Source organism: Camelina sativa, chromosome 1 (genome assembly GCF_030686135.1).
Source record: "Camelina sativa cultivar CO46 ecotype springtype chromosome 1, ASM3068613v1".
Lineage (NCBI taxonomy): Eukaryota > Viridiplantae > Streptophyta > Magnoliopsida > Brassicales > Brassicaceae > Camelina > Camelina sativa.
This window is the reverse complement of record NC_141880.1, coordinates 15,477,356-15,498,056: the sequence shown is the minus strand read 5'-3', so window position 1 is coordinate 15,498,056 and position 20,701 is coordinate 15,477,356. Positions and strand designations below refer to the sequence as shown.

General features: G+C 36.5%; 3 protein-coding genes and 1 pseudogene across 3 annotated transcripts; all 4 read left to right on the top strand.

Annotated features, from left to right (window-relative positions):
- The first annotated feature begins 444 nt into the window (after positions 1-444).
- LOC109127465 (F-box protein At5g41490 pseudogene) lies at positions 445-1,870 on the top strand (annotated as a pseudogene).
- Positions 1,871-3,990: 2,120 nt separating this feature from the next.
- Positions 3,991-6,480, top strand: LOC104792657 (uncharacterized). The gene is made up of 2 exons (XM_010518849.3): positions 3,991-4,201; positions 4,318-6,480. Exon 2 carries the CDS (start codon positions 4,431-4,433, stop codon positions 6,384-6,386), a length of 1,956 nt encoding a protein of 651 aa, XP_010517151.2. The 5' UTR covers positions 3,991-4,201; positions 4,318-4,430; the 3' UTR covers positions 6,387-6,480.
- Positions 6,481-15,023: 8,543 nt separating this feature from the next.
- On the top strand, positions 15,024-15,529 carry LOC109125874 (uncharacterized). The gene has a single exon (XM_019228606.1). It carries the CDS (start codon positions 15,153-15,155, stop codon positions 15,351-15,353), a length of 201 nt encoding a protein of 66 aa, XP_019084151.1. The 5' UTR covers positions 15,024-15,152; the 3' UTR covers positions 15,354-15,529.
- A 1,613-nt stretch (positions 15,530-17,142) lies between these two features.
- On the top strand, positions 17,143-17,505 carry LOC147949967 (uncharacterized). The gene has a single exon (XM_087511580.1). The coding sequence runs from the start codon at positions 17,143-17,145 to the stop codon at positions 17,503-17,505; it is 363 nt and encodes a 120-aa protein (XP_087367706.1).
- The last annotated feature ends 3,196 nt before the right edge of the window (positions 17,506-20,701 follow it).

Sequence of the window (20,701 nt, the reverse complement as noted above, 5' to 3'; positions counted from 1 at the left end):
ATACTTACTTTTTTTTTTCTTTTATACTTTCTACTGTGTTTTTCAACAATAATGTTTTTATTTTTGTTTTTTGTGTTGCGATGAAAGGATTGAACTCATGTATGACAAAAAGAAATCAGAAGTTGTGTTTTGTTACCAGTAATTTCATGTATGTGGTGAAGGTCTTTGCTACTTTAAAAAACCTGTTTGCACATTTTCTTTTGTTTAAGATTACATCTGTTTATCGTTTTCCACAATCGAGACCAGTTTAACTTAAGAGTCACTTGGAGTTCACTGTTACTTTTTCTGCATGAGTTGCGTGGACGAAAAGGTACGTGTCATCTCCTCTCTTTTCACCTTAAAATCTGCTATTTTTTTATAATTTCACGAAGATTTTGAAATCTCCTTGCTTACTAAGCATTTCCTCTCTGCTTATAGTCCTCCATTACATTCCCCTGTTCCAGATTCTATCATTACAAATAGCAGTGCTTATTGTTCAACTGGAATAGAGGACAAGGTTCCTCCATCTGTCAAGCTTGTTCTCTTGTCCTCTGATTCTACTGAATGCAGCAATGGAGCAAAGCCTTTTGGTTCAAGAAAGGTAACAGACTCTGTCATTGCTAGTATCTCAACTCAAAATTTGGCGATTTACTTGAACCGACTCTAATTTCACTAGATTCTGAAGCCCACCATGGGCCAACTTTACTAAGGGTTAATTTATGTATCTTCTTAAATTGAAGTGTCGTGTCCTACCTTAGCCGCAAGAAATCAGAGGAAACAAATATTTCATAGATGATGATCCTCAATCTTCCAAGGGATTTGATAGATGAAATTTTTTCTAGGGTTCCCATGGAATCTATAAAAGCAGTGCGTTTAACTTGCAAAAGTTGGAACAGTTTATCCAAAAGCGAGAGCTTTGCCAAGATGCACATTAGTAAATTAACAAGAGAAGGGGAGACTATGATGATCGTGATGAAGCCTCACAATATTTATTTAAAGAGCGGCGTGGTTGACGTTGATCCATGTATAGAGCTCAAAGGTAAACTTAGTTTCCTTAACAATCAAGTCAGTATATCCCGAATTCACCACTATGAGGGTTTGTTGTTATGCTTATTGAAAGACGTTACTAGGATTGTGGTTTGGAATCCGTATTGGGGCCAGACAAGGTGGATCAAACTCAGATATTCTCACCTTCCAAAAGTATATTTCAATTATACTCTCGGATACGAGGGTAAGGAATCTTGTCGTAGCCTTAAATTGTTGAGATTTGTAGATTTTTTTCACATTACCCCGGAAGAGCAACTTTTTTGGTATGAAATATACAATTTTGATTCTGGATTATGGACAACTCTTGAAGTCGCTCCACACTGGAAAATATATTGTTCAGACCGTAGCGTCTCTCTTAAGGGAAACAGTTATTGGAGTGCAGAAGAAAGAAGCTCAGAAAGTTGCATGGATCATATAATCTGTTTTGATTTTACAAGAGAGAAATTTGGGCCGCTTTTGCCTCTGCCATCTTGCGTTAGGGATCGTAAATATGTATATGTGAATTTATCTTGTGTTAAAGAAGAGAAGATTGCAGCTTTATTTCAGCACAGCTATGATTATGAGTTTGAAATATGGATTACAGCTAAGATCCAGACCGAAATGGTGTCCTGGAGCATGTTCTTGAGAATTGATACGAAGCTTAGGATATATTTTCCAGACTGTTTCTTCATTGACGAGGTGAATAAAGTCTTCATGTGTGTTGGTAGAGCCTATGGCTATGACTCTGAGTCTGAAGAAGGTCCCGCAACATTTATTAAGATCATTGGAGAGGCTGGATACTTAACAACTTTGGATCTCGGAGTACCTGCATACAAAAGGAGAGGAACGAGATGATTAGGCACAAAATTAAGTCACAGGTAACTGTTTTGTGTTCTTGTATCTTAGATACTTTTTCTTGGAAGTGAGGCTAATGGTGATTACACTTGTTATCTGCAGGAGCAGAACAATGAGAGGGGTCGAGCCATATGGGACTTCTTGCGTTGTGAAGCCTATCTTACTTGATAAAGAACGGTGCTGTTTTGTTTCTTTTTACTTTCTGCTGTGTTTTGGTATACAATAATATGTTTTTTTTTGGGTTGTGAAGGACTGAACTTGTGTCAGTTGTGTGTGACAAAACAGAAGTTGTGTTTTGTTACCAGTAATTTTCATGTATGTGATTGTGAACTTGTGTACGCATGACTTAGGCATAAAAAGTTTCATCTATTCATCGTTTTTCACAATGGAGACCAATTGAAATACTGAGACGCTATCTGAGGCTTCATACACAAGTGGATGGTCTGTTTTAACTGCAAATTAAATGTAGTCATTTGAATATACATGTGACTGCAAGTCAGCAATTATATATTCAGGAGGCTATATATTCAAAATGGTTTTCTTACTGGTTTCTCCATCTGCCAAGTCTTCTTGATTATGTTTATATGATAAGTGAAGAGAGCGAAGAAGAAGAAAGAGCTCGGTGGTGGCTCTTATGTAGTAGGACAGAAGTTAGAAGTACCACGAAGGAAGATGGACGGCTCAGTATAATCATATAATCATAAGATTATTATGATTGAGAGAAGTGAGAGAGAAGAAGAAGTTTGTTAATATAATGAAAGGTTTTTAGGTTATTGAACTTTAGAAATGAGAAAACAGAGGACAAAAGCTGTTTAACTTAACCGACTCAAACACACCTTTTAACAAGAGTAAACCACATCAAAACCTTCTCACTTGATTCCTCTTCTACATAATATTTGAAGTTTGTCACGTTATAGAGACTTGCCAGATTCAATGAGACGTTTGGAACAGGGGAAATCCAGAAGGATGTAAAAAAATACTTTAAAGACATCAGACTGTCTTTTGCATTTTTTTGAAATTCTGTTGGAATTATAATGATTATTACCCTCAAGGGTTGGCAAGAGCAGCCGAGCAGAACATTGAGAGGGGTTGTGTTTTGAAAATACATGGAGATGCTCTTGGAACCATATGCATATCTTTCATGATAGATAAACGAATTATATACAGTACATGATGTGTACTTACGAGTCGTTTGAAAGAGATTTTGATTTTTATCTTACGAGGAGGATGAAGAGGCGACAGAGAGTGATGAAGAGAAGTCGCAAGCTCCGGTGACACTCATTGTTGCATCGCTCACGGCCGTTGGATTTAGTTTGTTTTTTTTGCTTTAATTTACTTTTATTTTTGATTTTTGTAAGGTCTTATTTTAGTCGTATTTCTGACAATTGCCCAATATTATAGACAAATTAATGTTTTCGAACTAAAAAATTATATCTCTTATTCAAAAATTATTAATTAAAAATATACTATAAATAACTTAATAAACTAAAAAATTCATTTATAAAAAAATACCAACTATATGATTTAATAAAAACATAAATTAAAACTTTAATTCATAAATAATCATAAAATAATAATATTATTATGTATAGGATTAATTTATCTTCAGATTAGGTTCACTAGATTTTATATGGGAATGTTTGTGTTTAAGAATGATTCTTTTTAGTTTGTCGCTATGTTGTAATCCGAATAAGCTGTTTATTCTCACTATAAATGATGTTTATACTTGTACTTGGGGATTCTTAGAAGCGACCTCATTCGGATTTCAGATTTCAGATATCAAATACCTAAAATATTTGGTGTATGGAGCTGTCTTTATATCGGCTTACTATATGTAAAAAGGTTTCACGTATTAGCCTTCTCTAACACGCAACTAATTAATCAAAACCAGCCCCGGCTTAAAAGTACGGCGAGAGGGACGGTGGCCGGGGGACCACAATATTTAGGGGACCAATTTTTTTAGGGGTTCAGTGTTCAAAAAAAAAATTATATTTAAGGGTCCATTTGATTTATTTTGGACTTTTGGTTTGTACCGCAAGCCCATCCATAGTCCATAAAAGATCTATAATTGATTAAAATTCATCTCTATTCTTTTAACCAAAGAGGTCCATTCATTTAACCTAGTTTTTTCACAAAAGGCAAAAGATGTGTTTCCCTTCTTAAGACATGTTTCTCCCTTTTGAAACAAACGATACAACCACTTTTGGTAACTCATCTGCCATCATGAGTCGTGACGATCAGATTCTGATCGCTTCCCAAAAGTCCAAAACCAATTAATCCTCTTTCTTTTAACCAGATTTTACTCAGCAATTCCTAGTTCAATTCCATTTTGAAATTAGAGGTAAATTTTAACCAATTAATTGTTTGGTTATGTTTGTATAACTTGTGTTGTATTAGATCCAAATTATTAATGTTGTCAAAAAATTTCTAACTTTCTTCTATGTTCTATGTGACTAGGTGAGTGACTTTTCTAGCTCGTATTGGAGATTTGGTGTAGGCTTTCAAGTCTTTTTTTTATCCGTTCAGCTGTTCTACACAAGTTTCAGGTGCCATTGTTTCTTCCTTTTAACATGGTATCTGGATGTGAAAAAAGAAAAATAAAAAAGAAAGATGAAGAATTTGTGAAAACACAGAGAGGAGCTTTGGATAAGTTTGTTCAAAGAAGAAACACTACTAGTGTGAATCCTAGTGTGGATCCTAGTGATCACTTAAATGATAGTGATAGATTAGATGATATAGTGAATGAACCTCATGATGATGTGTCAAATCCCTCTAATATTGGTAATTTGAATATTGATGAGCAATTAATTCCACCTTTTGATATCTATGATCCTAGAAACTGGAATAATCTTGATAATAAAACAAGAGATTTGTTGATTGAAAAAGGACCAAAAAGAGAGTTGGATCTTGAGTATCCTATTGATGAAAATACTAAAAGGCATTTTGCATATAAGCATTATTTTAGAAAGTTGTGTAATGGAGAGATTGATGATAAAAGATGGTTAATTTACTCAAAGCATGTTGATAAGGTGTATTGTTTTTGTTGTAAGTTGTTTACATCTCATGGTAACTCAAGTTTATTAGCAAATGAAGGATTAAGAGACTGGAAACATATTAATGATAGACTAAAAAATCATGAGAAAAGTGAGGAGCATATGTCTAACATGAGGACTTGGAATGAGTTAAAAGTTAGATTTCAAAATAATCTAACAATTGATAAAGAATTCCAAAAAGAGATTGCAAAAGAAAAAATTCGTTGGAGGCAAGTTTTATGTAGAATAATTGATGTTGTTAAATGTCTTTCTAAAAGAAATTTAGCGTTTAGAGGATCTAATGAGAAACTCTACCAAGATAGTAATGGTAATTTTTTAGGAATGATTGAGATGATTGCAGAATTTGATTTAATTATGCAAGATCACATTAGACGCATCCAAACTCAAGATATATATCACCATTACGTTGGTCATAACATTCAAAACGAGCTGATTTCCCTCCTTGCTTTTAAGGTTAGATTTTTGATCACAATTGTTATTAAAGAGGCTAAATATTTTTCTGTAATTCTTGACTGTACCCCATATGTGAGTCATCAAGAGCAAATGAGTATAATAATAAGATGTGTGAATATGTCAAGTGAAAAGATAAAAATAGAAGAGTATTTCTTAGAGTTTTTGAAAGTAGATGATACATCAGGATTAGGCCTCTTTAATGAATTACAAAATGTTTTGAAGTCTCTTGATCTTGATATTGGGAATGTGAGAGGACAAGGCTATGATAATGGTTATAATATGAAAGGAAAACACCAAGGAGTTCAAAAAAGATTGCTTGAAATTAATTCAAAAGCATTGTTTATGCCATGTGCTTGCCATAGTTTGAATCTTGTTGTTAGTGACATGGCACATTCTTGCTTGAAAGCTATATCTTTTTTTGGAATTGTGCAACGCATATACACAATATTTTCAAGCTCTACCAAAAGGTGGAACGTTTTCCTTAAGCATATTTCATGTTTTACAGTGAAAAATCTGTCTAATACTAAATGGGAGAGTCGAATTAAGAGTATTAAAGCTATAAGGTATCAAGCTCCTCAACTAAGGTCAGCATTGATAGAATTGCATAGTTTGTGTGATGATGCTATATCAAAGAGTGAAACCGAAAGTTTGGTAGATGCGCTTGAGAATTATGAGTTTTTGCTTGGTATGGTTATTTGGCATGAAATTTTATATGCTATTAACATGGTAAGTAAGAGCTTACAAGTTAAATCTATGCGTTTTGATACAGCTTTGAAGCAAGTGGAAGGTGTGATATCTTTTTTTGAGAATTATAGAAAAGATGGATTTACATCTAGTATGGATATAGCTAAAAATCTTGCTCATGATATGGATGTTGATGCTATATTTCCAACTAAGCGTAGGAGGTTTAAAAAAAACAGTTTGATGAAAATGATCATGATGAAGTTATACAAACACCTGCGGATGCTTTCAAAGTCGATTATTTTTTTATTGTTGTGGATATGGCAATTGCTTCCTTGAAGGACAGATTTGAGCAGATGAAAAACTTTGAAACTGTTTTTGGATTCATATTTAACTCGGTTAGATTAAAGTCACTTGATGCTATTCAATTAAGAGAAAGTTGTGCTAAATTTCATAACACATTTTCCCATGGAAAATGTGTATTTAGATGAACTTTTCTCTGAATTAAGAGTATTGCAGGCAACTTTATCTAATGAACCAATGACACCTTGTGAAGTTCTTGAATTTGTAAAAGAAGTGGGTTGTTATCCAAATGTTGCTATTGCTTACCGAATCTTATTAACCACTCATGTGACAGTTGCATCAGCTGAAAGAAGTTTTTCCAAGTTGAAATTGCTGAAAAATTATTTGAGGTCATCAATGTCTCAGGAAAGGTTGAATGGTTTAGCAATTTTGTGCATTGAAAAAGAAGTTTTAGAGAGTATGGATTTTGAAACAATTATTGATGATTTTGCATCAACAAAAGCTAGAAGAAGACGGTTTGTTTGATTATTACTCTTTGAAATATTTGATACTTTTTTTGTTGTTGTTTCAGCTCTACCAAGCTTTTGATGCAGTTTAGAAATCTCTAGATGAATGGACGCATGCTCTACACGTAGGAGAGAAGAACTATTTTTTTTCTTTTCTTTTATCGGTAAATTTGCAACTTATCTGATTTCAGATTGATGATTTCATGAATTCTTTTCATTTTATTTGAATTTTTTTTTTCTGATATAAGATGTATAAGGGGGTCCATATTTTGTATTTTGCCCAGGGTTATCGAAAATTTTAAGACGGGGCTGATCAAAACATACATATGATGTGAGTGATTTGGTACTTACGCGCTTGCTTGCTTAGTTGCATGATTTTTCTAATCAACTGACACTTTAATTCAAACTATACCTCTTAATGTCAATGTGTAAACTACTTCTTTTAGCTAAAAGTTATATCCAAAACAAAAGATATCGATTTTCACATATTCATAAATATATAGAGATAGAAGTTACCAATTCAAACATTATTTCTGACTGTTGGTAATATCAATTGTTAAAATATATTTTTCTGAATTCGTTAATGTTCCTTTGTAGGCTACTTTTATTAATTCTAGCTTTTTTCTCACGTATATATCTAACTAAGTTTTGGTAGATGAAGGCAAGGTTCGGTCGCCACGACTCTACCTTCGCGAACAAGGAAAAAGACATCAACAATATATAACAATCACGGTGGTGATTCGTGAAACGCTGTTAGCCATTGAAAAGAGTCACCGCAATAAATTCATCTCTGCAGGGACAAAAGTCATCTCTTCAACTAAACCTAAAGAGTCGCTACAATAAATTCAAAGTCCCCACGATAGAGATAAGAACGTTAATATTATTATCAAAGGTAAATTGATTGTATTGATTGAGACAATTACAATATATATACAGACTTAACCTTAGGGTTTAGGATTAACGAATTACATATATATCCTTTCTATACTAACTCCTTATACACCCCCTCAAGATGGAGGCAGTTCCTGAACTCTAATCTTGCTCAACAGGCTCTTGAATCTAAGCGGATGTAGTGGTTTGGTTAGAGCGTCATCAAGCTGATCTTCAGTGGAGATATGCGCAACACGGAGAGCACCAGATTGGATGTGTCCACGTACAAAATGGTAATCAATCGCAATGTGCTTCATCTGCGAGTGGAAGACTGGATTCACACACATATATGTCGACCCATATTATCACAGTACACGACTGGCGATGTTGGTAACGAGATACCCAACTCAGATAGTAAAGAACAAATCCACTTCAACTCGGAGGCAGCATTTGTAACCACCCTATACTCTGCCTCTGTGGAAGAACGTGCAACACTGCGCTGTTTCTTAGACGACCATGAAACCGGACACCCCCCAAAATATACCATGCATGCATTCGTAGAGATACAATCACCGACATCACCTGCCCAATCAGCATCAGAGAAAGCATGTACAGAGAGAGGACAATCAGACCTGAGTGATATATCATGGTTTTTACGGTTTTTAACCATGATATAATTGTGATTTTTGAGTCTTTTGATTTGTTTCTAGGTTTTTTTTGAGTCTTTACAGGTTATCTAGGATTTTGGCACAGATGGAACGAAGTGAAGCAATTTGGACCATTTTGGAGCATTAATCCGGAGGAAAAGAACTTGGAGTCGAATCAGAGTGATGGTGTTGATCGACACCACCTTAGTGTCGGTCGACACCCCGTTTTGTCTACGAGAGAAGCCAAGTTTGAAAGTTTTACAAAATTGCCCAAAGTCTTCTACAATTGCAACATAAGTCCCTAGACGTGTTTTAGGATGTATATATTTTATTTTCGGGTTTTAGAAACCCTTAAGTTATTTTCTAGCAGTTTTTGAGAGAGAAATATTGAGAGCTTTTGGGAGTGACGGATCTGAATGTCGGTCGACACCCTGTTTTGTCTACGAGAGAAGCCAAGTTTTGGAAGTTTTACAAAATTGCCCAAAGTCTTCTACAATTCCAACATAAACCCCTGGACGTGTTTTAGGATGTATATATTTTATTTTTGGGTTTTAGAAATCCTTAAGTTATTTTCTAGCAGTTTTTGAGAGAGAGATATTGAGAGCTTTTGGGAGAGACGGATCTGAATCCTTTGTAGAGAGAAGATTTCTGAACTCCCTCTTTTACTTTTAAATATCTATTGCATGTTATTCAGAATTATGTCTTGTTCTTCATTAAACAAGTCTGAGTAGTTTGCTTATAAGGTTCAGAGTTTTTCACAGGGTTTTAATGATTTATTAGATCTGTGATTTTTAGGGTTCTTAATCTTTTATGATCTTCATCCTTGGTTGTTCTTCATAATAATTCTAGGTGATTCATAATAATTCTTGATTGATCACCTAGAATTATTATCTTAGGGAAATAAATTGATATGAGAATATAATTGTTTTCCTGATTAAACCATTGATGAGCAAAATTACTTTCTACAAAGAGATTTGATTTAGTAATTTTGTGAACTTATCTAAACCTGTTCTTAAAGCTGATTTTTAAATTAGAATTTTACAAAGAGATTTGGATTTTCTGGTTTTAATTTAGATAATATTTGCAGTGCGAACTGATTTATTTTACAAAAGAGTTTAGAGTTCTAGATATGATTTTAATTGCTTGAACCTTAATTAATTTATTGATTTAATATTTCATAATTACCTTTTGATTTTCTGATTTCTTAACACTTTATTTGAATATTTGCAGTGCTTTTTCAATAATTAAATTAACTTATTTAGCGTAATAACAAAACTCTATAATCTATTGTGTTTGATCTTGAGTCTCTGTAGATTCGACCCCTAAGTACTACAATGATCTCTTGTTTGAGAGAGTAGCTCCAGGGATTAATTTGAGCATATCACTAAGGAATATACCATGTGACTTGGTTCCCGCAAGATACCGCAACACCCGTTTAGCTGCTGTCCAGTGAGCGGTGGTTGGTCGTTGCATAAACTGAGACAAGCGATTAACAACAAATGCAATGTCAGGTCGCGTAAAAGCTAAATATTGGAAACTCCCGATGACCATTCAATATTGTTTAGCATCCGAAAGAGTTGTGCCAGAGTTGATGGTGAGCTTCGGAGTATAGGACATCGGTGTTGGAACCGGATTCGCCTCAAGCATTTTTGTTCGAGACAGCAAATCCGTGATATATTTCTGCTGCATAAGATATAAGCCTTGACGTGTGCGAGTAGCCTCAATACCAAGGAAATAGCTGAGAGGACCGAGGACCTTGAGAGAAAACCGAGATGCAAGCGATGCATTGAAGGGACAAACAAGATGTGAAGGCCCCACAATGATGATATCATCAACATACACCAATACATAGAGATAATCATTATTGCGCTTGTACGTGAATAAAGAAGTATCGGAGAGGGAATTCGTGAAACCAGACTAAAGAAGGAATGTGCGAAGTTCCTGGTACCAAGCCTGTGGTGCTTGTCTTAATCCATAAATCGCTTTCCGCAAACGAGAAACATGGTGAGGATGATCTGGATCCACAAAACCTGGTGGTTGTGTAACGTAGACCTCGCGGTTAAGGTTCCTTGCAAAAACGCATTATTGATTTCGACTTGGTGAATATCCAAATTTTTCTTCACCGCAACCCCAAGAACAAGACGAACAATCGTTGATTAAATAACCAGACTAAATGTTTCCGCATAATCCAGACCATATTGTTAATTGAATCCCCGAGCCACTAACCGTGACTTATAACTTGTAATGGAATCATCAACTCGATATTTAAGCGTAAAAAACCACTTACAGTTTATTACGTTTTCTGTTAGCACCGTCGGTTCCATGTCCCAAGTTTGATGACGCATCTGAGCATCAATCTCCACACACATTGCATTCCGCCTTCAACGCCTGCCACAGTCGTCGGAATTACAGGTTTGGTTTTGGCGATGAGGTTGAGTTTCTTTTTCGGTTTAGTTATCTAGTTTTTAGCTCGATTTTTCAAAGGATGAGTATTTATCAGCAGTGGTGGAGGTATGGGAATTCGGGGAGCAGAAGAACCGGATGTAGAGGTCAGCGATGTCTGATCAGGAGAAGTGGTACGGGTTGTAGACGATGAAAATGGTGAGGATGAAGAACAAATGGGCTGAGGTAACGGGTTTGTTGGTTGTGGGCTTGGAGATGTTATAAACGGGCCAAAATGTGAAGGATGTATTGGGCTTGGCAGATCAGGGCTTTGTGGTGGTGTGTGGTTTGAGGAAGGGGAATGAGGTGACAACGACTGTGGACAGAGGAAGAAGGCGAGTTGGCCCTATTCTGTGGTGTCGGAGATTGTTGCTGTGATGAGGGACCAGGAGTCGGCGATACCGGATAAGGAGAAGGCAAACGCGGAGACAGTGAATGAGCTTGTTGTACAGGCACAATTTCAACCGGAGCGAGAGTTGTAGTTACGACGTTGATGGCAAGGGAGACGAGTATGAGCGGAAGGGAAAGCTTGTTTCCACAAATTGAACATGCCGTGAGACATATAGACGACCACTCACTGGTTCCAAGCATAAATAGGCACTTTGGGTGAGTGAATACCCAACAAAAACACATGGGGTGGAACGATCTTCTAGCTTGTTGGATCAGTATGGACGTAGCCAAGGGTAACAGACACAACCGAACACACGAAGCTTTAAGTAGTTACGAGCCTGCTGAAAAAACTTAGCATAAGGGGAACAACCATGTAATACACCTTTGGGCATGCGATATATCAAATAGACAGTCGCGGAAAACGCATAAGGCCAGTAAGATTTGGGCATCGAGGCATGACTGACTAGAGCAAAGCTTGTCTCAACAATGTGACAATGCTTGCGTTCCGAGATACCGTTGTGTTCCGGAGTGTGTGGCAGAGACGTCATATGAGATATACCATGAGACACCAAGGAAGACTGTAATGCTATAAATTCACCACCATAATCAGAGTATAAAGTGCAAATCGTACTCTGAAACCGATTTTCCACCAACGCCTTAAACGCCACAAACATCTCCTTGACCTGAGATTTCTGTTTCAACGGATAACACCATGTATATCGTGTAAAGTGATCAACGATAACAAGATAATACTTAAAATTATCCGAGGATAAAATCGGAGATGTCCAAACATCAGTTTAAAAATACTCAAGCGGTTGAGAAGAGATGATTGTGTTTGCAAAGAACGACAATTTGTGACTCTTATTGATTAAACAGTCGGAACACGACAAATATTTTTGCTGGGAAGAAGAAAGCGGTAATAAAAACTGAGAAACAACTGTTTTTAAAACTTCCACCGAGGGATGCCCAAGACAAAAATGCCATGAAGAGAGGTTGGCTTTGGAGGAGGATGAAGCAGAAAACGACATGATGGTGTTATTGCGAACCGACCACTCATATAGCTCATTCTTAGTCTTGCCTTGGAGTAATTAGACCCCCGTGCTGAGATCCGTCACCTGAAAATGTGTGGGAAAGAATGCCACAGAAACCTTATTATCATTGCATAGACGGTAAACAGAAATAAAGCTTGTGCAAAAATCAGGCACGTATAAAATATCTCGAAGTTTAAGAGAAGTAGATGGTGTAGGAAGTAAACCAGAACCGGTATGGGTGATCTTAAGACCCGATCCATCGGCAATTGTGACTTCTTCCCCGCCATTATACGGCTGATGCATGGACAGGTTAGCAATATCAAATGTTAAATGATGAGTTGCACCCGAATCCAAAACCCAGTTTGCCGCATCGTATGGTTGTGCGGTGACCATATTAGCATGTGGCTGCCATAGAGTCATGGAGAACGAAGGATGACTACCAGTGTAACGTGAATACCCGCGACCAGATGATTGAAACTGAGAACACCATCGAGCATTATGGCCATGAACCCCACAAATCTGACAACGCCCATGATAGCCACGACCAGAGGAGACAAGAGAGTCAGACCGTGAGTTAGAGTGACGTGGTTGCCACGACTGATGACCACGAGACTGATGATGGTGGCGATTAGTATTGCCTTTGTGGGAAGCCACATTCGCCGATGCAGGAACAGAGGAGGAGACTATCATCATTGTCTGAATCTTCTATTCATGATTTATCAACTTTTCAAGAACGACCGTAAAGGATTGGGTGGTGTCAAGTCCTTCAATTTGATCCACCACCGACTTGTATTCTTCAGGAACACCAAGGATATAGTCAATCTGATCTTCTTGAGGAAGCGGACTCTCAAGCAAAGCTAACTGATCAAACCTTGTGGTAAAACCTTGAAAATATTCCTCAATAGATCTGGTACCTTTCTTCCAATGTTTCAGTTGTTCACGTACTTGTTTGATATGAGTGCGACTAGGTTTAGCATACGTGCCCGCGAGGGTGTTCCAGATCTCCACCGATGTCAAAGCCGTAGAGAGAAGAGGTTGCACCGAGATGGAAATTGTTCCAAGGAAACTGGACAAGATGAACTGATCTTGCCTCTACCAGTTTTTGTAAGCCGGATTTGCAGAGGAGACGTCATTGGTGGTGAGTGTGGTAGGAGGGACAGCAACAGATCCGTCGAGGTAACCGGCGAGATCATATCCCTTGCACAAAGCATACACTTGACGTTTCCACACCAAGTAGTTTGTGGAAGTGAGTTTTGTCACGTTGGACATGTTAATGTTGAGTAGAGAGGTAGCATCAGCAGTGCCAACAACCACGGATGAAGAAGACATGGCCGGTGAAAAAGAAATAAGAAAAAGAAGAAGAAGAAGAAGAAGATGAGTAGAAAAGAAGAAAGCGACTAGCCCTGGGACTTCGGTTATTACGGTGAATTCGGTTCGGTTATTTCGGTTTTTCGGTTTTTTTTTTATTTTTGAAAATGTTATCGAATTGAACCGAAATATATTTCGGTTTCGGTTTTTCCTGGTGATTCGGTTATTTTAGGTGTAAATTTTGGTTTTGTTAGATTTTTTTCTAAAAAATTAAAAAAACATCAAAAATAATTAAAAAAAGAATAATTCGGTTAACCGAAATAACAGAAATATTTTGTTTTTTTGAAGAAAAAAAATTGTACCAATCGGTTCAGCCGCCATAACCGAAACCGAACAGAACACCAAAAATATCGGTTCGGTTCAGTTATTTCGGTTTGTTTTAAAACCCCAAGGCTAAAAGCGGCTGCGTGGAAAAAAAAATTAAGTCTTTGAGATCTTACTGCTCTGATACCATATTATCAAAGGTAAGTTGATTGTATTTGATTGAGACAATTACAATATATATACAGACTTAACCTTAGGGTTTAGGATAAATGAATTACATATATATCCTTTCTATACTAACTCTTTATAAATATCATTATAATGAAATGTAGAGGTAATACAATAGCTATACCTAAATTAGTGTAATCTTGGCAAAAAAGATAAAAACAAGATTACAATTAGTATGGTTAAGATAAAGGGCTCATCGAATCCATCGGATCATGAGATTGCTCCAACGTTTTCTATGCCTTCTTGCTGTGATGGTGTTCCGCACTTCACTGTCAATGATTTTGAATATGACGAAAGGTGTAATGGACTGAGTTGTGGAGAACTTTGTTTCCAAATGTGATATACTGAAGCATGAGCTGCAACTTTGTGAGCAGTGTTTTAGTTTGTGTGTTTGATCTATCACATAAAGTATTCATGTAGACTATGCTACCGAACAAGACTAAAATTCACGAGAGGCATGGGTCTTGCACTCTTGCTCTATTTAGGAAGGGTGAAATTTGAAATAGAAAAAGAGAGAGAGAGGCGTTGCTTTTAAAAGCAAAAACGCAAATCATATGGTAAACAAATTTACATATAGCTAGGATCAATATATGTATCGTAATTCGTAAAGAGTGAAATAAATAAGGAATGCAATGAGTAAGAAATTCTTAGCTAACAATAAACTAAACGAATATATATTTTCACTTGTCTGAAAACTCCTAAATGTAAACATTCTTTAGATTAGTCACAAGTCACAACTCCAAAAATGTGGAATGAATAAGTGAAAAAATGCGATATATTTCATATTTCGATAGATAATTGTAAGTAATTAAAACTGCAGAAACATTCTGCCATTTTATTTATGTTTTCAATTTTTTTATTATTTAAAATAGAATAGATTATATGTAAAAGTCAAAACAAGTTATACAATAGTTTTAAGTTATTCGCATATAATTCACATGGCATGCATGTTTCATGTTTGACTTTATATAAATGCCAAAGACAAAGAAGATAGAGTAAGAATCTCAAAGTAGAGAAAAAAAAACTAAGAGAGAGAGAGAGAGAGAGAGAGAGAGGATGGTGATAAAGAGAATAGAGCTATGCATAGAGATTATGAAGATAGCAATGGAGTTCTTGGTGGTGGTGGCTGACGCCGTCAGAACCTTCTTGAGCCACTCTTCTCCGCCTCCTCATGCTTACCACCGCCACGGCCTCTACTCTTACTCTCCCTCCCCTTATCGCTCTTCTTCCCCTTACATCATCGGCTTTCTTCCCTGAGTTTGTATATTGTTTTTGTTTCCTTGATAAATGAATGTTCATGTACATTCAATATTACTTAAGTCTCATACGTTATCACTTGAGCTTGTAATTATTTGTGTTTCGTTCTCCAATTTCGTGTTTTAGGTTCCAATGTTGAAAATTTGATGTGGAAATAAAATACTTGTTACCGTGGATTCGATATTAATTTTTTTTATTTGCAACAGTAAATGTTACCAAAGTGGAACAGAACAGATCTGAAACAAAGTGAGGCAAATTGAAAAGAGGTTGACGAATAAGACGTGCGTAAACACTGGTCCCGTTTTCGGACAAGAAGACAAGACGTGTAGGTTCAACCGATTTCTCATTAATTTTATTTTATGTGATTTATTAATAAGCCTACCAACTTAATTGACGCTTAACTTTTCAACTGTTTGTTTATTGCGTGATAAGTGTTTACAAGTTATCAAAAGCCACACATAATTTATATATATATATATATATATATATATATATATATATATATATATTTCCCTACCTAACCCGACGAAATTTTTAAGTACTCCAAAACTACACATAACCTAAATCCACCACGACATTTACCTTAACAGTTTCTTTTAAAGACTTGTATAGTTAAATTGGAGTAGTTAGAGGAAAAATACGAAAAAGATTGAGTGATGTCTTGTCAGATGCTTCTAGGTTCTGAAGTTATAAATTTTATCTCATTTAATTATCACGATATAAAAAGCATTATAAAATGCTTAGTTTCTAATTTCGATGTAAAGAAATGTAACAAGGTAAAAAAAAAAAGTTTGGTCAGTCATTTAAAATGCAGATAAGACTAGGACGATTAAATCACAATCAAGTTGTCGATTCGGTAAAAAGAGTTTAAATTAGTAAAAATGAGGAAGAATCCAAATCAGCTTCGGCTTAAAGGTACGGCGAGAGGGGCGGTGGCCGGGGGACTACAACATGGGCTGAGCTAGGATAAAAGCATGTGGGTCAATTGACCCTGGTGAAATTTTAAATTTAATTGAATTTTTAGGAAAAAAATCAAATTGATCCTGATAAAATAGCAAAATTGATCCCTATAAAAAAATTAATAACACAAATGACCTCTTAAATTATATTTTGATCCTGATGAATTGAATTCCTAGCTCCGCCACTAGACCACAATATTTAGGAGACCAAATTTTTTTTAGGGGTTCAGTGTTCAAAAAAAGAAATTATATTTAGGGGTCCATTTGATTTATTTTGGATTTTTGGTTTGTACCGCAGGCCATCCATAGTCCATAAAAGATCTATAATTGATTAAAATTCATCTATATTCTTTTAACCAAATAGGCCCATTCATTTAACCTAGTTTTTTCACAAAAGGCAAAAGATGTGTTTTCCTTCTTAAGACATGTTTCCCCCTTTTGAAACAAACGATACAACCACTTTTGGTAACTCATCTGCCATCATGAGTCGTGACGATCAGATTCTGATCGCTTCCCAAAAGTCCAAAACCAATTAATCCTCTTTCTTTTAACCAGATTTTACTCATCAATTCCTAGTTCAATTCCATTTTGAAAATTGAGGTAAATTTTAACCGATTAATTGTTTGGTTATGTTTGTATAACTTGTGTTGTATTAGATCCAAATTATTTATGTTGTCAAAACTTTTCTAACTTTCTTCTATGTTCTATGTGACTAGGTGAGTGACTTTTCTAGCTCGTATTGGAGATTTGGTGTAGACTTTCAAGTCTTTTCTTTTATCCGTTCAGCTGTTCTACACAAATTTCAGGTGACATTGTTTCTTCTTTTTAACATGGTATCTGGATGTAAAAAAAGAAAAATAAAAAAGAAAGATGAAGAATTTGTGAAAACACAGAGAGGAGCTTTGGATAAGTTTGTTCAAAGAAGAAACACTACTAGTGTGAATCCTAGTGTGGATCCTAGTGATCACTTAAATGATAGTGATAGATTAGATGATATAGTGAATGAACCTCATGATGATGTGTCAAATCCCTCTAATATTGGTAATTTGAATATTGATGAGCAATTAATTCCACCTTTTGATATCTATGATCCTAGAAACTGGAATAATCTTGATAATAAAACAAGAGATTTGTTGATTGAAAAAGGACCAAAAAGAGAGTTGGATCTTGAGTATCCAATATGTATGAGTTAGCTTCTTCTACACTTAGTATTTTAACAGAGTATATCACTCAAGCAGGGGGAGATTGAGATTTGAGAAGGTTCTGCAAACATAATTTATCAAATTAATTGTGAAACCTTCATTAAGATGAAAATGTGTACAAGGTTAAAACTTAACTACAAGTTACTAAACCACTAATCATAACCGAACTATACAATTGACTAAACCAATACTAAACCAGAGATATAATCTCTAATATAATTTAAGCATGATGATATATGATTAAGGGGGATCTTTATATCATGTTTATTGATTGGTATGTGTGCTTGAAATCGAGAGCTTGAGTTGTAAAACTCAGTAAGAAAGGGAGAGACTGAAAGTGCAGATATTGCTGAAACAGGTTTCGAGCTGTTTTAACATAAGACGAGGTCGAGACGTAACGTAGCATATAAAAGCTTGAAGCGCTGCTTAAGTCGTCCAGAGTTTTTGGTGCTCGATATAAAATACCAAGAGACGGTGACACGAAGACTAATTAATAATATTAGTCAAATTTGGATAAAATTCATTTTAATATACTTTAATGATTCAAAAATATATGAAAGATGATTGTTTATTTTTTCCATAGTTTAATATGTTTATCAATTAGACATGTAAAACTAAATGTGGATTAAAAGCATTAATTATAAACAGCTAAATGAAAACATGATTTGACATACATGTGGATGATCAAGCATCATCACCATAAGAGAGACAAGCTCGTTAAGTTGAAATTTATAGATTATTAAAACGCTTTAGAAAAGCCTAAAATTGAATAAGCAACGTACATTAAGTACTATTCTATTAGCAATTAATGGATTTAAGAAATCAGAGAAAGCAGAACCGTCGATGAGCAACTCAAACTTGTTAACTAGATCCTCAATGTTATGCGCGTCGACGAACTCACAGTTATGGATATTTATCCCGAACGCGAGTTTACACACGGTACTCGCTATGAGCGTGAAAAGGGTCTTCGTCAGATTCACCGGGGATTGTGTCAAAGCTGACTTGGTCAGTTTCTTGACCATCACGTCATTCTCTTCCTCTCTAATACACCTCACTGACTTCAATTATATCACGTTCAAGAGCTCCATAGCCACGAGCTTCCTTAACGCTTTCCATTCCTCACCATAAGGTGCGAATCCGATGTCTTTGAAGTTGTAAGAGATCAATCTGGTCGCTACCGTCTCTGGACTGGTCGGCTACAACATTCAAGATCGAGGGTCTTGAGAACTTGCTCTGCTCCTTCTTTCGATGAGATCACGACCACGGGAACAAATCCGAAATGGAGAAGCATCACTGGTCCAAACTTTTGGGAGAGGCCTCAAAAACATATGTGAGACAATCCTTTGACGTTGTGTAAGTGTCCGATGATCGGAAGCCTTTGTGGCCCCAGAGGAAGCTTCCGTCTTTTGAGATTTTTCGAGAAAATTGATAAGGAAACTAAAAAAATGGGTAAGAAACTGAGAAAACAGAGCAAGATTGACATTGTTTGCTACATCTTTAAAAAAGTGCATATATAACTTAAAGATGTAGCAAACAATGTCAATCTTGCTTTGTTTCCTCTGTTTCTTATAGAGATAAAGAATATGATGATTATTATTGAATGATAACAAGAGTAGATATACAAGGGAAGAGCATAGAGAGCTAGGGTATATACATTATTACAAATATACAATTTACATATTTAAGAGATATGACTTGATACGATATCCTTACATCTCCCCTCAAGATGGTGGGGTCTTGAGCACACCAATCTTGGAAGATAGCGTGTTGAAAGGGGCACGAGCTAGAGGCTTTGTTAATGCATCAGCGAGCTGATCCTTGGAAGCAACATGAGCAACATGTAGAGTGCCATCGGCGACCTGATTTCGGATGAAGTGGTAGTCAAGGGCCAAGTGTTTCATGCGAGAGTGAAACACCGGATTAGCACACAAGTACGTAGCTCCCACGCAAGTGTTTCATTGCCAGTGTTTGGATGTTGGTCTGTGCATGTATTGTGAGAGACAATTCACAGCATAAGAGATATTTGGCCTTGTAAAAGCTAGATATTGCAAGCTACCAATGATTGTTCTGTACTCGGATGAATCCTTTAGGATTGTTCTAGCAGCGAGAGTGAGTTTCAGAGATGTGGCCATGGGTGTTGTAACTGGCTTAGCATGAAGCATATTACAGCGAGTGAGAAGATCAAGAATGTACCTCTGTTGAGTGAGATGCAAGCCATTTGGCGTTCGATGAGCTTGAGTCCTAGGAAGTAGTGAAGATCTTCCGGATCCTTGATGTCGAAACGAGTAGCCAACGAGTTGAGGGTTTGTCGAAGAAGATCCTTGTCGTGCGTTAGCGGTGACAATAATGTCATCAACATAGACAAGCAAATAGATTTTGCTCTGACCTTGGTGGAGAATGAACAAGGATGCATCAGCGAGTGAGTTCAAGAAACCAGCCTGAAGCAGATAGGTTTTTAGTTCCTGGTACCAAGAACGTGGTGCTTGTTTGAGGCCGTAAAGCGATTTGTGGAGGCGACAGACGTGATCGGGGTGATTGACATCGACGAAGCCTTGCGGTTATTTGATGTAAACCTCTTCTTCTAAGGTTCCTTGTAGGAAAGCCTAGTTCACATCGAGCTGCTTCATAAGCCAGTCACACGCAACCGCTGTCTGAAGAACAATCCAAATCGTGGTAGATTTGATAACCGGACTAAACGTTTCATTGTAGTCAATGCTTTTTCGCTGGTTGTAGCCACGCGCCACAAGACGCGCCTTGTGCCAGTCAACAAAGCCATTATGTAAGTATTTGAGCTTGAAGATCCATTTAGTGTCAATGACGTTCTGGTGGGGATCCAGCGAAACCAAAGACCAAGTGAATCGACTCAGTTGGCCATTGAACTCATCGGACATTGCAGTTTGCCATTTCTCGTCGGCAAAATCTTGAATGACTGTTTTTGGTTCTACATCAATGGTGGCGATGGCAAGTGCATACTTCGTGTTGGGTTTCACAATCCCATGTTTTGCACGAGTCGTCATTGGGTGAATGTTCGAAGCAGGCAGAGGTGGCGGTGGTTGTGTTGTCGAAGACGAAGAGGTCGTGTGTGATGGGCTGGATTATGCAGATTGTGATGTTGTGGATTCAGAATTAGTTATTGGGCCTGAAGAGGTCGTAGGCCTGGGCTGAGAATCCATGTCACTTTGTGGTG

Excerpts from the sequence above, each read along its gene's own strand:
- LOC109125874 (XM_019228606.1), top strand. The coding sequence starts at position 15,153 with ATGGTGATAAAGAGAATAGAGCTATGCATAGAGATTATGAAGATAGCA.
- LOC104792657 (XM_010518849.3), top strand. The coding sequence starts at position 4,431 with ATGGTATCTGGATGTGAAAAAAGAAAAATAAAAAAGAAAGATGAAGAA.
- LOC147949967 (XM_087511580.1), top strand. The coding sequence starts at position 17,143 with ATGGTATCTGGATGTAAAAAAAGAAAAATAAAAAAGAAAGATGAAGAA.